At 31.7% G+C, this 17,926-nt stretch overlaps 1 protein-coding gene and 1 pseudogene across 1 annotated transcript; both read left to right on the top strand.

Annotated features, from left to right (window-relative positions):
- The first annotated feature begins 9,740 nt into the window (after positions 1 to 9,740).
- Positions 9,741 to 11,030, top strand: LOC124938872 (annotated as a pseudogene).
- A 5,493-nt stretch (positions 11,031 to 16,523) lies between these two features.
- On the top strand, positions 16,524 to 17,120 carry LOC124919100 (vacuolar protein sorting-associated protein 53 B-like). Its single transcript, XM_047459257.1, has 2 exons — positions 16,524 to 16,646; positions 16,932 to 17,120. Exons 1-2 carry the CDS (start codon positions 16,548 to 16,550, stop codon positions 17,073 to 17,075), a joined length of 243 nt encoding a protein of 80 aa, XP_047315213.1. The 5' UTR covers positions 16,524 to 16,547; the 3' UTR covers positions 17,076 to 17,120.
- The last annotated feature ends 806 nt before the right edge of the window (positions 17,121 to 17,926 follow it).

Here is a 17,926-nt window from a genome sequence, read left to right on the forward strand (position 1 = left end):
TTATTTTAACAGTTGCAATGAGCCTGCATAATATTTTTTTTATAAAATATAAAATGTTTAAGGTGTAAAATTGTATTTTCAAACAATTCTGATTTGCTTTGATATTTGTGACACAAGAAATTGACTTAAACATTTTGTCCTCTGTACCGATATGTACTTTAAAATTTGGCTATTTTATAAAAATTGAATTTGTTTTATTTATCAAATTATTTTCCCAAATCCTAAGTATATGTTTAGACTTCATATCAATTTGTTATAGATCATCCATCTACAGCATTTTTTTAAAATTAAGAATGTTGAAAATAAATAGGTAGGCGTAATTGATATTCAGGATTGTAAAAGAATGCTTGAAAAATAAAATAAATCTAAACAAGTCCTTATTAAATACTTTTTTTTGTTTTGATTGAGAATAATATTTCTAATTGTTTTATATGTTCTTTTGATTTCTTCTCTTTTTTGTTCTTTGATGATGGAACCTTTTATATGCATCTTAGGCAAAGACCACAAAGAGAGTCAATTTAATTTTAAGAAGACAACTATTTAGTGGCTTTCACTTCTTGGACGAAATCTTCCTCCTCTATCCACTAATGGACAATGAGGACATAGGAAAATGATCACAATGTCATTATGGTCGTTTCCTATTTTGAATTGTGTTTGGTGGAGAAATAACGTAGATAGCCTTTTCTAACGGGTCAACATTGTGGACGTCAACGACTGCGCGAGGAAGAAGAAAGGGGTCTGATCGTCGGTAGGCCCGACATAGGATAATGCAACCTATTCAATTGAATAAGGCCCCAACCTTTTAAGGTCCCAAATTTTTCAAATTTTCCAGAAATATATTATTATTATTTATTTATATTTTTAATAAAGATATTGATATATTTTTTAAAATGATTCATTAAATAAAAAATCGTTTAATCACAACAATAAAAAATGACATGAAAAAAATTATGTACAAATTGAATACATTAAAATAATTAATTGATTCGAATATCTTTAAGAAGAACAATAAGATCTCAACACAAATCCACAGGTTTTTCGAATCTAATCTCCGACATCATCATGATAATGGCATTGTGAATGATCCTTAACGGCCTACTTTCATTGTTAAAAGTTTTTCTGATTTCTTTCCAACTCTATAATCCACCAGAAAATTATAGGGATAAAGATTCATCTTTTAAGTCTCACATTTTTTGTTATCCCGATCCATACCTCCCAATAACCACTAACGGTTTCCGGCATAACCCACTGTATTCCAGTCAAATTCCACAAAAGACTTCATATATACTTTCAACAACATGACAATGTAAAAGTAGATGAGAAACTGTCTTAACCTTTTTATAACATATACGACAACGACTCACAATAATCATGCATTTTTTCATACATCTATCGTCTATGAGAATCCTTTCATTAATAACACTCTAACCAAAAAAAGAGATATTGATAGACATCTTATACTCCCATAAATTTCACACCAAAGTTCAGTTAGAGTAACTTATTGAATAAAGTGTAACATTGTTCCACATGAAAGTTATTAAGATCACGCCACCACATAGAATCCTGAGAAGACGGGTTTAATCTCTTATTTCTAACCATGAACAAAAGTCTATCATTGGACATGCTTTCCTCACTGTTCAATCTTCTTCTATATCTAATAGTTACCAAACTACTAGAGCGAATGTAAAACATATCTTTGACTGCTGAATCTCTACAAATAGAAATAGAAGCAAGCTCGGGAAAACCTTCGCCAAATATTTACCACCACATCAAGTGTCTTCCCAAAAACTAATCGAACATTCATCACCCAAAATAAAAATTGAATGCTCCCGATAAACCTTCCAGATGTCATAAATACCACCCTAAATATTGCATCCCACGGGTCTATAAGAATTATTAGTGAACCAACCATACTAATTTTTATCATATTTATATTTAATCAATTTAGCTACTATATTGCTCAGATGCGAATCTACTACACCATTTGGATAATAAGACTTTATTAAAAGAAATAAGATTGTTGATTCCTAGTCCCTCATGCTCTTTTATTAATTTAACCTTATCTCAACTCACTAAATTAGAAAATGTGGAATTAGACAATCCCATAATAATTTAAACATAATTCTCTCCATCTTCACGACCACAGACTTTGGGAGGACAAATAGAGACATCATATAAGTTGGCATTGAAGAAAAAGCGCTCTTCATAAGAACTAAACGACCTCCCTTAGAAATCATATTAATTTTTCATATGGGAAGCTTCCTCTCCATCTTACTTATGACCAGGTCCCAAGAAGCTTTGGAGCTAGCTTTAACCCTAGAGAGAGCCCGAGACACGTAGACGGATAAATTCCAATTTTAAATTCCAGAATACATGTCAGTCTAATATTTCTTCTAGACGATACTTAATTAGAGAAGAAGATATCAGGCTTACCCAAATTAATACGTAGTCCCGAACACACTCCAAATATTCAAAGAATATCACGATGGTGCTTGACATTTCTCTCAGTAGCATAAATCATTCAAAGAGTGTCATGTACAAATAATAAAAGAGACATAAAGAACAAAGATCGTCTCGCACTACACTCCACGCCACGAAACAAACCCGCATTCTCAGTAAACAATATCATTCTAGAAAGGCCTTCCATGACAATAACAAATAAGAAAAGGGAAAGAGAGTCCCCTTGTTTTAGAGAAGAAGATATCAGATTTAACCAAATTAATACGTAGTCCCGAACACGCTCCAAATATCCAAAGAATATCACGAAGGTTCTTGAAATTTCTCTCAGTAGCATAAATCATTCAAAAAGTGTCATCTACAAATAATAAAAGAGACATAAAAAACAAAGATCGTCTCGCACTACACTCCACGCCACGAAACAAACCTGCATTCTCAGCAAACAATATCATTCTAGAAAGGCCTTCCATGACAATAACATATAAGAAAAGGGAAAGAGGATCCTCTTGTTTTAAACTCTTTGAACTCTCAAAGAAACAATGAGAGCTCTCATTCACAATAATAGAGAATTTCGCCATCGATATGCAAAATCTAATCACTTTGATCTATTTTTTTCCCATTCCCATTCTACCCACAATAACAAAAAGGAACTCCAAGTTAATATGATCATGTGTTTTCTCAATATCGAGTTTGACAATAGTACACATTTATTGTCTCTAGAGTTAGCCGAATCAACAACATTGAAAATTTGACGGCCTTTGATAAAAGCTATCTGATTGCCAGAGATAATCGTACCTAAAATTCCACGCATTTTGTTTGCCAAACATTTCGAGATAATATTATAAAATGATGTAACCAAACTGATGGGTTAGAAATTCTTCAAGTTGATAGTTTCGACTGCCTTACAAATTAGGACAATTAATGTAGAATTTTAACTTTTCTCAAAAGATGAAAATCGGTAGAAATTATTCATAGTCGCAATAATACCAGCCTTAAGGAACTCCCAAGCCTTTTAAAAAAATAAAAGTAAAATTGTCGCTCCCAGGGGACTTATCACTACCAAAATCCATTATGTATTCCTTCACCTCCGCAACAGAGAAAGGAGCTTCCAACATGCATTTATCGATGTAAAACTGATGTTATTTAGCTTTGGTCTAACGCAAAATAGTTCCTGAAACAAATCTTTGCAAAATTGAATAATACTATTAGATATAGTTGGTTCGTTCTCATGCAAGACACCATCAATGGTTATCGAGTTAATAACGTTATTTCTCGCTTGTGCTTTTATCATCTTCCTGCAACCAAATCACTCTATTACGTTGTCTCGCACTAATATCTTCCTCTTTACATAGTTCAAGCAACTCACTCACTACATGAATTCGTGTAGAAATTTCTGTAATATAGAGATCACGACCTTCCTCCGCACCATAAATTGATAAAATTTCACGACTTTGAACCTCAACCTTAGAGCAAAATAATGCATGATCCCCCACAAATCAACATTTTAACAATTTCCATAAATTTTAAGCTTAATAAATAGTCTAGAGGATGGGGAGTCAAACATGACTTCTCTCGCTCACCACCCTTACACATTCGAGATAAAACCATCTCTAGTCAACCACTTCGTCTCAATAAGGAAAAGACGATGATCATAACAACTCCACGGTAAAACCTTATGAAATATATTAGATAAACTATGGAAAATTGAGTTACTCACAAGAAATCTATCAATGAGAGATTACACACTCCCACATTATCTGTTACCTCTTCTAAATGTGAATTGCCCTCCTTCAAAGCCAAATCAACGAGCTCCAAATTTTCGATTGTCTCAGAAAACTCACGCATATGTCTTGTGGGTCTTCGTACCCATTTTTTCTCGATAGGAACCCTAACCTCATTCATATCTCCCACAAAAATAATAGGTAGATCCCAAATACTTGTCACCTCCACAAGCTAATTGAAAAAAATCAGACTTAAGGTTAGAAAGAATAGGTATGTACACTGCAGAAAACACCCAACAAAAATTATCTCCATGGTTACGTAACTAAATACTAACCAAAAATCGACCTATATTAACGTCAATTTTCTCAAATAAATCTTCATTCCAAGTTACCAGAATCCTACCTGAACCGACAGAATTAAGAGTCTCCCAACCACACAATCTCCAATTAAACAGGTAATGAATAATCCATTGATTTATATGTTGCATCTTAGTCATCCAGAAACAATAAATATCAAAATTCAAAGTGTCAACTAAAGACTTTATCATTTTGCGTTTTGCATTATCTTTAATCCCACAACCATTTCACACCACAATTTTTTCAATGATTAAGGTAAATTAATTAGAATACGCCCCATTAGTCTTTGAAACACGTTTTACATCAATAATATTACCATTAAGCAAAACAATCTTCTTCATTTTACTTCGAAGATAACAATATAAAAGTAAGGGAATCTTAAAAATCTCTAGCCAAACCTCATTCTCACACTTTAAAACTTAATTTGTATTTATTTGTTTTAAAATCTAAAACAAATTCATGGTTGCGATTAACAAGTATATTTGTATTGTTGGCCTTTGGAGGCCAAATTCATGGGACCATGTTTTCAAAAGAGATTAGAGAAATCACGTATTTACTCGTTTGCTTGCAACAACCATCAAGAATGATACATCTGATTGAATGTATTGTTTAAAATGAAAGTTGATGATGATACTGAGTTATTGCATTTTTTTAATTTTTATTTTTTTATTGTGTCCCTCTTAGTTTTTTTTTATTGTCTTTTAGATTTATTTTTGGTATAACCTCTTTATTAAATATAAAATATTTGAAAGTTGAAAACAAATAAAATTTGAAATGACTACTTTTAATAAAATAAAAGGTAAATAATAAAGAATATGGGTGAATATGGTTGTAATATTATCGTAATATATACAAGATTATTGTAATATAAATATTAAAAAATTAAATGCATCATATTTTCAATTATTTTTTTTTAAAAAGGGAAAAATATAAAAATATTGTGGAGATAATTTGTTTCTAAAAATAAATTAAAAATAAAATTATTGGTTTTACAAATAATATAAAGATCTACGTAGTTTTATATATTTAGTTATTTATTCTTAAAAAACAATTAATAACATGATATAAGATAACAAATAAGGCAGACCAAACAGGACTTATGTCTGCACCTATATATATTAATGTAGTTCCATCTCACTAGATACATTTTATTAGGGTTATAGAAAGAGATAGATCCCGTTTTTATATTTTCAGGTATATTTTAATATTCGAATCCATTCTTTTATAAAGAGGGAAAACATCGTAACGAGTATTTTTCTAATCATTTTCATAGAATTTTAAAACATTTTCATAGAATTTTAAAACATTTTCCTCCTAATTTTGTTTATGTATCTTGATTTATATATATAATTTTGTTTGAAAACTATACTAAATTAAAGGTAATACGCTTCTTTGAGTTCGATTTGAGAAAAATTTTAATATGTAAGTTTCACCGATCATGTACGTGGGCATTTGTTAAGAATTCGATCTTAAGTTGAGTTTTATTGTTTATAAAATTTCAATTTAGAGCATTCAATTTTTCATGTGGATTAATTATAAAAAAAATATTTTAAAAAAAATGGGATGTGTTGTGTGATCTTTTTTTCTTCAACCATCCTAACCTCACCCTTTCACTAAATTATGCTTTGTCTTTTAATAACTTTTTTTAACTAATCCATTTTGTGTATGTCTTTCCATGTTTTAAATCAGTTTCTATTAACTCTCACCAAATTTCTATTAATTTATAGAATTTGTGATTGAAGCAGTTAATAATTATTTTAAACATGAACGGAGAAAAAGTTATGGCCGGGTGACATTCTTCCAACTTATCTGTGTGCAAAGGAAGAGAGTCCAACTCGAGTGATGGATGTGTCTGATTTATCTATATTTTAAAAGATTGTAGATTCAAGTCCAACTCAAGTGGTGGATGTGTCGGATTTATATATGGATGAAAAGATTCAAGATTCAAGTCCAACTCAAGTGGTGAATGTGTCCGATTTATCTGTACTCGAAATAACTCATGATCCAAGTCCGACACAAGTGCTATATTGGTATGCTACTAATATGCAGAAAAATATATATCTTATGTCTGCAACCGACTCAATATTAGAAGTTACACTTCAACAAGGAGACAATTACTTTGCAACAATTGAATATGAGGTGCATTTTTTTCTCCCATTTTTTTTTGTTTGTACATGCCATATAACAAAAATTTAGATTTTCATAGAAACAATTACAGTTTCTAAATTGTTTTATTCTCTTGTAGGGTCTATATAAAATTGTAACATTATCAGGGTTGATTTTCAAAGAGGATTGATGGTTGCATTTGAAGGTGAAGATGGACGTTCTGTAAATAACTTAGTTTCAAGCTCACTAATAGCCTATGAGAAAGTTGAGGTGCTAATAAAAAATATATATTCCTCTTAAATTATCTATTTTTTGGTTTCAAATTTAGCTAAACTACACTAATGGGTGAAGTCTAGCTAATTGATTTTGTTCCTACAAAGTTAAATGTGAAATGAGATTAGTGCTCTTTTTTATTAGGTTTTAGCTAGTATATACGCATCCAGACCTGGTGAATATAAAACATGGGAAGAGATGGAATCAAGCGAGTCCATACAACTTTCTTCACCGGTTCCAAGTGGCTCAAGTCTCAATTTTCAATCTATCTCACAATGGGTCACTAGTACGACAAATCCAGTAGCCGAAAGAGCCGAAGTGACTAGCAACAATGATGATGTTATCATGTCGGAGCAAAGAGATTGAAGATTAATTGGTTTGATTGAATTTACTTTATGTAATGTTCTTTTCAACTTTCATAAGACATTTTTATGTTTTCAATCAAAGACTTTTTTAAGTCTCTATAGTATGTTATGGATTCTTTAAGAATAAGAAATGTTTTAATGCTGTTATAGATATTTTCTAAATAATTTTAGTAAAAGGGAAAAAATATGTCTTACCAAATAAAATTTCTAAATCTTATTAGTTATGTTAATAAATAATTAGTTTTTATATAATTATAATATATATAACAAGTTTTGGTTTAAATAATTATTGGTCTAAATAATATATATATATATATATATATATATATATAAATATATTATACATAGTTTAAAAAGATTTATTGGGAAGAAAAAAATAAAATATTTATTTTCCCTTATATTGTTAATTAAAACTATTTGAGAGTAACAAATATTATAACTAAAATATATTTGAGATAAATTAACTTAATGTGTTGAAATTAAAATTTAAAAACATTTTCCATAGATATTTTTCATATAAAATAACATATATTTGTAACTTAATTATAAAAGTTAAAATAATGAATTCGAAATCTGTATTTTATTTGGTCTTTGAGTGACATATCTAGGAGTAAGATCCCACAATTCTCCATTGAAACTATGGATCATAGTTTTAAAAGTAAAATTAAAATTTTAAAAGTTGAAAGAGAGTTTATTTAAAAATTTTGTATTTATAAATAAGTAAAATTAATATTTATTTTAAATCGTACAAATTTTTTTTTACAAAATATTAGTTATATATTATTAGTATTTATATATAACACAAAAGACCTCTGGCAACTCTTAAAAAGACTTCTGCCAACCCTTAAAAGCGTCGCCAAAAATATCACCGACCCTTATGCGTCGCCATAAGGATGGTCGGCGCAAGTTATAACAACGCTTATTTAAGCGTCGGTAAAATTAATTTAAGCGTCGCCAAAAACCCATTTAATTTTTAACAATTTGTTTTTTTTAATTTTTGCTTTTTAAATTTATATTATCAATTTTCTCTATATTTTTATTTTATATTTTTAAAAAAAGGTAAATAATCATTAAAAATGACATTTATAGAATTATTTATTCTCATTATTGACATTTTAAATAATAAAAAAAGAAAGGTAAATTTTCTCCAATAGTATTATTTCACAAAATCATATTACAAATTTCAAAATAATCTATCATATTAAAAATTTCATAATAATAGATTTCGGCCCAACCATCATCAATGCTATCATCAGTTTGTGGATTCATAATAAAATCTTTACATGTAATGCACTTTTAAAATGCTCTAAATTTAAAAACCACACATATTTAGATGGTTAGATCTTAATAATTATGAAATTTTATAATAAAGAAATGTAGATAAAACTAAAAACAACTCTATTTTGTTTTCTTTTACATGCTTCCAATTTCTTATTCGAGCAAAATTCGACATATGCGGAGAACGTTTATGTTCAACCTGAAGAAGAGTAATAATAGGAAAAAGAAAGGTAATGGAAAGATTCAAATGGAATCAAATGTAACAACCAAACAAAATTGATATACATTGAAGTTAACAACAAAAATACCTTTATCATTTCAAGACATTTCACTAGATCAGCTCTTGTGAAACCATGTTGTTTGCCCCTAAGATAGAGATTTCAAAAAAAATAAGAACTAAATGTATTTTTGTAGTAAAGTAATAATTGTTCGCATATGAACCTCAAGCTGAAGCTGGGTTATTATTGTTCCACACCATTACTTCACTATTTTATCGCGTCGAAGATACTGTATCCATCGCCTCACCATCCACTACAAAAAAAACAAATATAAACAAGAGGAAAAAATCATTTAAATGAATAATATTATAAATGAGTGTAGTGATGGTTATGAGCATACAACTAGATGTGAATAAATTGTTGCAAGAGCACGTGCTTGTTGACGCACTTCTCCTTCTATATTTGGCAATGGAAGTGAGTTTCTTTCCTGCAGAATCACTTACTATACTAAGTTATATTGATCATGCATATTCCTCGCAATGAATAAAACAAGATTTTCTTCTTCTTAAAAGAAGTACCTTATGTGAAACTTTCATAGAATAACATTTACCATGTTACCAGTATCCTAAGAGCAACCTTGACAAGTCTTACATTCTGTTTATAGAAGTGTTAATACAATATATGGTTCATAATGAAGGGAAACATTAAAAAATTTACCTCATCTCAAAAAGAATAGACAAATATATCAATCTTGACAATCTCATTGAAACCAATCCTCATAATCTAGAATACAAGAAGACAAACATTAATATCTAGAAGGTATTATCTATATGTAATTACTGTAATACTATATAAATCCGGGGAATGAATACATTATTAGGTCAAAAAAAGGATGAACTACGTTTCTTGGGATCTAGAGACATTCACAAATGTTCTATCAAACAAAATAAGAGGGATGAACTGGAATGGCTAAAAAGATAGACCACCACTGTAAGTTCTTACCCATAAAGCTGAAAATCAAATTGAAGTTATTGTTATTGTTCACAAATGATAAGTACATGTCACAAATTATTAATACAACAAAAAACAGAATATCAATTAATCATTCTGCTATCAAGTTATTAACACAACAAAAATAGAATAATCAATTTGTTTCTTTAACACACCTCTATAAACAAAAATTAAAATGTTTTTCGCAATTAAAAAGGATGCCATTGATGAACTGAAGATTTCTCTTATCTCTATAATACTTGCAGAAAACAAAAAGATGAGAAAAAAAACAGTAAATTTTTACTGTTAAAGAAGAGAAGAAGGTTGATGCCCTACATTCCAACTGAAGATCTCGCTGGCAAAAACTCTTACATCAACTAGAGTTGATTACAGAAACGAGCTCACTTACATGCCTGGAATGGCTCCTAGATTCGCAAATTCTGCTGCTTTGGAGCATAGCGGAATGTAGGTAAAATGTCTTAAGAAAGATCGAGGCTTCCATCATTCAATCGATTGGATAGTAAAAATTCATATATATATTTAAAATTGTGCAGGTTCTGTCAAAAGAGGATTGTGAAGCCTTAAATTTGTGCAAAAGTACGATAGAAAGAGGGGAATGCCTTCCCCTAATGGTTGTTTATGACCCAATTGAAGGGTGAGTTAATTGTAGTTTATGCCTTTTCTATAAAGAATAAAATACACATGTACAGAAAAATTGGTTTCAAGATTTTCTTCCTTGTTGTTTTGGATAGATATATTGTTAAAGCGGATAGACTGATAAAGGATCTGACTATAATATCAGAATATGTTGGAGATGTTGATTATTTGAATAAGCGCGAAAATGATGATGTAGATAGCATAATGACATTGCTTTATGCTTCTGATCCATCAAGAAGTCTCGTTATCAGCTGATAACAGAAGCAACATTGCCAGTTTTATCAATGGCATCAATAATCACACACTGTAAGTAATCTGTTTTAAGATTTGATCTGATAATTCATATGTTCCGTTGTCTTACTTATGAATAAAATGCAGGGATGGGAAAAAGAAAAGGAATGTCAAATGTGTGAGGTTTGAAGTTGATGGTGAATCACGAATTTTTAATTTTTAATTTTGAGAAAAGGATGTACTACGTTTCTGAAATCTGAAGACATTCGCAAATGTTCTATCAAAGTAAAGAAGAGGAATGAACTGGAATTATTAACATGTTATGTTTGACTTCTTCCTCAGCCACTGCCTGCAACTGGTATTTGAAAGTTGAGTAACCAAACTAGGTAGAGACGTTTGTTTACTACTGAGTTACCTTCCCCTTCCTGTTGTTCAAAACATTTGTCATCCCCTAAGTCAAATTATGAGAGGAAGACGCAGAGGAGGAGGGTTGGAAGATACCTGTGGCTTCTGAAATCTAAATTAGGTCAACTAAGAGCTTTCGAGATCATCTCCTTTCAAACAACATCCGTTGATTGCAATGACCTTGTAGAAGAAATGATTTATGTCCTTTTCGGCTCTTGCGAATCTCAGCTTTCTTTCCAGATCCGCTGCGGTAACGCAACCTGATTTGAGAGAGTTTGTTGTCGAAACTGTCTGGATCTGATGATGATGCATCAGCTGCAGTGGATTTAGTTTTGGCGTCGTCGGAGTCATCGGCGGAAGATGGACGGTGAAGGAAAACCTAGAAGGTGAGAAGTTGAGTTTATGTGGAGATTAAGAGAGTTGCCATTTGGATTTGAACTTTATCACCCTCTCTCTACACTTCATCTATCTCATCGTGTGGATGTTCTATTTTCAGTTTTCTTTATATTTCACACATTAAAATGTTGATGATGAAAAATGTATTTATTTTATTTTATTTTAGATATTAAATAATTTGACTAGTTTGTAATAAAATTATAACTGATCAAATATTTAAAAATCTTACATTTTTTTTTATAGACTAATTAGTTAAGGATGAGAGTGAAAATAAAAATTATTTAAAAAATTTTTTAATATTGTAATTATTATGTATTCATATTTTTATTTATTTATTAAATGTTAAAAGTTAACATAATGAAATATATGATATACATTATTAGAATCAAACATTGGATAGTCATTAATCTTGGACCTCTAGTTTCATTTTTCAATCTGGCAACAAAAATTAAATTAAGAGCCTTCTTTATATGAGATATATAATATAATATAAAAGTAATCGAAATATAATAAAAAAATGAAAGAATTTTAAGTGTGTTGAACACTAAAGAAATTTTGAATAGTTTTTTGTTACGACTTGATTTGTAACTAGTGTTTGTGAGTTCTTGATTACAAGAATCGGGTGGGAAATCTATAATCAAAGTGCATTAGAAGGGTTTTGTAAAGAAAATTTCAAGAAGAGGGGAAAAGAAGAATCAATTATGAGAAAAGAATACTGCTAGTATACAACTAACAGTCCAAAACAAATGGTCAAAACATAAAATACAATTGGTGTGAAGAACTTTCACTAGAAATTTCATATATTCATTCATTTATTCGATCTTTGGGGAAGAGGGATCAACATTATATAGTTGCTAATTTACCCCATAATATTCAGTTATTTTTGTTATAACAATGACTAGGGAAATAACAGAAATCCGTTTGGGAATAATAGATAAGTAAAAACAAAACATAATATTAAAACTAAAAAACAGAAATCTAGCCCAAGTGCACAATTAGATCGTTTGAGGGTGCTGGATTATTTTGGGACCGTAACATTAATTTCTAGACCATAACAATTTCTCCCCCTTCAAAATTCGTCGCCCTCGACAAAAAGACTGTGGCTTGGTCAACCTCTATTGGGCATCCTCCAATCTTCAAAGAGAACTCTTTTCTTTTGCTGTTCGGTCGTATTTTCAGCAGGTCTAGAAAGGTTCGGAGTATAGGAGCGTAATCCTTGATAAACTTTTGGTAACATCTTTTCAGTAGTGGAATTGGTCGGGACCTTGTTGTCTTTAGCTTTTCCGGGTCAGTCTCCACCTCGCCTATGTGGCAAATTTGTGTACATCCAAAGTCAAGTTTTCTTTTCTTGAAAGCAAACCTTTGTTGTTGCAATGTCCCCAGGACTTGGTGTAGATATAAAAAAACTTCTTCTAGCTTCGATTATACTCTAGAGTGTCATAAAAAATCTAAGTCCAGTCCTTCTTTCAGACCAGCACCACAAGGGCAGCAAAATAGCCATGACCTCTAATTACTCTCCTTACTAGTGGTAGGTCTTTGGGTTGCTGGAGATCTTCATGAAAATCCTCCAATATCATTACCGCAAGTGAAATAGTTTGACCTTCATGCTTACTCATTATTTGCAGCATGGAAGCAACACTACATTTTTTCAAGGTCTTCTCCAGTTGTTTGTCTTGTATCATGTTGATCTGTGCCCAAGGAATACCCTTCAAGACCGTCAATGCGTGCAAAGAAATGGCAGGTTCATCCCCTGCCTCAAGCAGGAAAGGTGGATCATCAAAAATTGGTTCTTGAGTGGGTTCTTGGACTTCTTAATGATTAGCTGAGACCATTAATAATTTGGATTTTCACCTATGGTTGAGCTCCCGTTTTTCTTTGCAAGTATAACATAGGCATTTCTTCCTCTTCTTGTCCATTACATCCGGGTCTAATTGCTTCATGTAGCCCTGGTTTATGATGAAAGAAGACGCATGGAAAGAATTATTGGGGTCGGTATTCTGGTTGGTGCTTGGCCAGACCGTGTTAACATTGGATGGCTTGGGCAGCAACGTCGATTCAACGTTGTACAAGTGCCCGCTGCTCATTAGGGACTTGTATGGTTCTTCTTGGACAATACTAACCTACTTCAAGTTCATTAGTTGTCACATGGGGGTGTCGTGTATGGAAGGACCGAATTACAGCAAGAGCTCTCTCTTGAACATATCCCATGTCAAGGTTTCTCTATGGTTGCGGTTATGCAAATACGACCCATACCACATTCTTTCTTCATTTGTAAAGTGAATAGGGACAATGTCCACTTTCGTGGCAACATTAGTCTTGTCCACCCTAAAGAATTTCTCGGTGGATATGAGCTAGCCCTCCACATCGGTCCCATCGAACCGAGGAAAATCAACCTTGGTGAGCCGGGTTGAAGGAACATAGTGTTGGTCGTCGTGGTAGGGCCGATTCTGGGGAGGACCGTGGCAAGAAGTATCATCATAGGGTCTAGTGTAGGGATCTTGGTCATTTCCAGACGCACCACTTTCATTGGCTGCCAATCTTTCTTCAGCGACATTGAACCTTTTGTCCATGTTATTTCTTAATTCGATCATATTTTGCTGTAGGGCAGCGTGCATATAGGTTGATTTTTGGGACAGACCTTCGATTAGGGTCTTAAGAGATTCCATCTCTACTTGCTGGTGGGTTTCTATCATTTTAGAATCATCTTGCTCTGATACCAAGATGTTACGACTTGATTTATAACTTGTGTTTGTGAGTTCTTGATTTCAAGAACCGAATGGAAAATCTTTAATCAAAGTTTATCGGAAGAGTTTTTTAAAGAAGATTTCAAGATGAGGGGAAAAGTTGAATCAATGATGAGAAAAGAATACTATTAGTATACAACTAACAGTCCAAAACAAAGGGTCAATACATAAAATACAATTGGGGTGAAGAACTTTCACAAAAAATTTCATATATTCATTCATTCATTTGATCCTTGAGGAAGAGGGATCAACATTATATAATTGCTTATTTACCCCAGAATATCTAATTATTCTTGTTACAACAATTACTAGGGAAATAATAGAATTCAGTTTGGGAATAACAGAAAAGTAAAAACAAAATAGAATATTAAAATTAAAAAATAAAAATCTAGCCCAAATGCACAATTGGACCGTTGGAGGGTGAATTATTTTTGGACCGCAACATTAATTTTTGGACCGTAACACTTTCATTGTTAGAAAAATGAGATTTCAGAAAAAACTTTCTAAAACTAACGAAGCATACTAGAAAATGTTAACTTGGAAGGCAAGAGATGGACCATTGCTGGTAAACAATGTATTTTAGTTGTTATGGAAGGAGGAAATAAAAACAATATGTATTAGTTGTTATAGAATAAGTAAATTAAACAATGTGTATTCTTTATAAGGTAACTCACAAGTATATTTAGTTATTAACTCTAAGATCACTCAATATATTTCAAGGTTCTAACATTTGAGGCTTGGCCTCAAAAGCTTGCAAGAATGGGTAAGAAATGATTTTTGGTACAAGAACTTTAACTCATGGTAATGCAAGTAAAGCTGGATCTAAAAGGAAATATTTTTTTCTTTACTGATTTTGTAGAGAATGTCAAATCTATAGAGTTTAGCTGGAAGAAGAAGGGGGGATTATGTTATTCTAAGTCGAGATGTGAAGTTTGACAAAGCTGGAGCACACAATGAAGACATAAATAGTGATTCAAGAGGAATCAAAACTCAATTTGGAGATATGTCATAAAAAAAGCTCACTACCAAAGGAGAATTGTCATGGGACTATTGAGATTTCTTCTAATGTTGGGGAGGAGGATGACATTGGTGAAGATGTATCATTGGTAATGGATGAAGGAAAGAATGAAACACAACAAATCTTATCAAAAATGCATTTATTGATGACAATATTGTAGATATTTTAACAAGGCAATCATTCGGGTCAAATTGCAATATTGCATTGAGTTGACATGTGATTAATGATTGACTTATTTCTAGTTAATACGCAATATGAATGAAAGACCAAAAAGAGGAAGACTAATGGAAAACACTTATAAGTTTAGATGCCACTAGTAAAAAAAAAGGCTTAATAGCGAGCAATCATAGCGATTGGTCTAAAAGTGAATCGCTATTATCAAGGTAGTAGCAATTGGTGTAAAATCCATTCACCACTACCTTGATAATGATGATTGACTTTTAGACCAATCGCTACTATCTTGACATAACCACGATTGGTTATAAAACCAATTGCTATAAACCTAATTAAAACCCATGGAAAAAATGCGCAATATTTTGGCACGTTTTTCAAGAGTTACTAGCGATTGACACTTTAACCCATAGCTATTACTAGTGATAGTAGCGATTGGTAACCACACAAACACTATTTTCTATTAAAAATAGATCTAAACCTGATTATTTTTTCGATAATTTCTCTCCCTTCTTCCGCCGATCGTCACCAAACCTACACAATGACAATGATTCTTATTCATTACTCGTGTGCTGCCGCCACCTGTAAAAGACGAATCGCCGGCGCCAGTCCGGGCTCTGAGTAGGTTCAAAGGAGAATGCCGACTCCATCTTCTACAAAATTGCTTCTGCTAAGGAGACTCTCCATGGCTTTTAGGTCAAATCCTCGTTATCCTTCCTCAATTATTTCTCTTCGTCGATGGTTCTACATTCTTTCTTAGGGTTTCTAGAACATATGGACATTGTCTCCCGTCCTCCAAGTATAAGATTTTGCGATCTCAACGAGCCTCAGGGTCCGACCACCATTGATTACCAGTAAGTTATATACTCACAACAATGGGTGAAAATTTTGAAACTAATTTAGGAAAACATGTTTATGTCTTGTGATACTTGAGTTGATAAATTCTTTATGTGAATGCAGTTCTTTGTTACAGGAGGATGAATATCATAAACTGGCAGATTTTACAATACATAACCTTCTAGAGAAAATAGAGGTAGTTTTTTTACTCTTTTTATCTGTTAATTGCTTATGTTATGTGTGACTTTCATTAAAGCTTCAATGATCATACATTTAATAACCCTCTTCAATTAAGTAAAAGAGAATTGGCAATGAAATAGGAGATGATCCAGTTTTGTGACTTTTTTGCAGTCTCTACTTTTGAGCAATTGCATGTAATGACTTCCAAACGCCAATACAAGGAGGCAGCTGTACAACTAGAGGTGATTGGTCTTGTCTTAGATTTTGGGTCTTTCATTGATTTGTTAGAGAAAACGCTTCGCAAACACATTAATGTATCTCTTAATAGTCAAAGGAAGATATATCATAAAAAGATTCACATTTATATCATAATAGTCAGAGGAAGTTATATCATAAAAGTAATTGACTGATGGACGATTTAAAATCTACTTTAAAATATATGTTATTATGTGTGGTTTTTGTACACTTGACTGAAGTATTATCTTTATAAATCTGTATAGGAACTAACTATATTTGATGTATATTAGGCTGTCAACCAACTTTGTAGTCATTTTGAAGCTTATAGAGACGTCCCTAAGATCACTGAGCTAAGGGAGAAAGTTAAGAACATCAAACAGGTTCTCAAGTCGCACCTGTTCTCTGATTTTGTGAGGTACTTCAGATGTTTTTGACTTGCTATTAGAATTTGAGTTTAAATTATCGTATCTAAAATAGCAGCAAGGAAAAAAGAAGTAGAAGGTTAAATGTTGATTGGGTTCTTTGTTTGGGGAAATTGATTTGATTTTTTGTTTGTATGTTATAGTAATGCTGTATAACTTTGAAGTAACCGCCTCTCACAATTTCTTGAAGCTTTGAGAGAACTTAATACAAAAATAGTTATAAGCTACTTCTTCCGACTTCTTCACCAAAGAAAATGAACAAAACAAGGCATTCATCCTTGAAAATGATTGATTACGTATTAATGTAGTTTCCTTTCTTAGTTGTCTAATTAAACAGGTTGAAGCTGAGTTTTCTGTAACTTTATTTAATCATGCTTTTCTTTCATCTATAAAAAAGAAGAAGCTGTCATTTATAGCATGATAATATCTGAGTTACCATCCTAGGTCTAGGTTAGATGATTATGAGAGTGATTCAGACACCAAATCCTTTTCTTTTGTCAAAAGGCTGGTGAATGACAAATATATATATATATATATATATATATAATCTGCTATATTCTAATAAATATTTTCTTCTTTGCAATGAATGGTGAACATTTTTGTACTGCTTTTTCAAATAAAATATTTTGTTTGCGACTAACTTGGTGGAAAGAAACTTCCATGTCTGCATAATCATCCATTAGACCTTGGTTAAATTCAAGTGCATGCAAAATTGTTTTAACCATCTTAAAATTATAGCTAGCCGTGAAGTATTTTCAACATTATAGCCTGCATGTGAAAATGTTGATAGATTTCCTTAGAATCTCTTGCTTTTTTTCAAGTGTTAAGTTCTTGTAAGTTTCTTGAGTTGCAGATTCGATTTC

Source organism: Impatiens glandulifera, chromosome 1 (genome assembly GCF_907164915.1).
Source record: "Impatiens glandulifera chromosome 1, dImpGla2.1, whole genome shotgun sequence".
NCBI classification, from domain to species: Eukaryota; Viridiplantae; Streptophyta; class Magnoliopsida; order Ericales; family Balsaminaceae; genus Impatiens; species Impatiens glandulifera.

Bases quoted from the DNA above. Each gene is read 5' to 3' on its own strand.
- LOC124919100 (XM_047459257.1), top strand. From the start codon at position 16,548: ATGATCCAGTTTTGTGACTTTTTTGCAGTCTCTACTTTTGAGCAATTG. The intron at 16,647-16,931 runs GTGATTGGTCTT...GATGTATATTAG, and splicing joins AGGCAGCTGTACAACTAGAG to GCTGTCAACCAACTTTGTAG.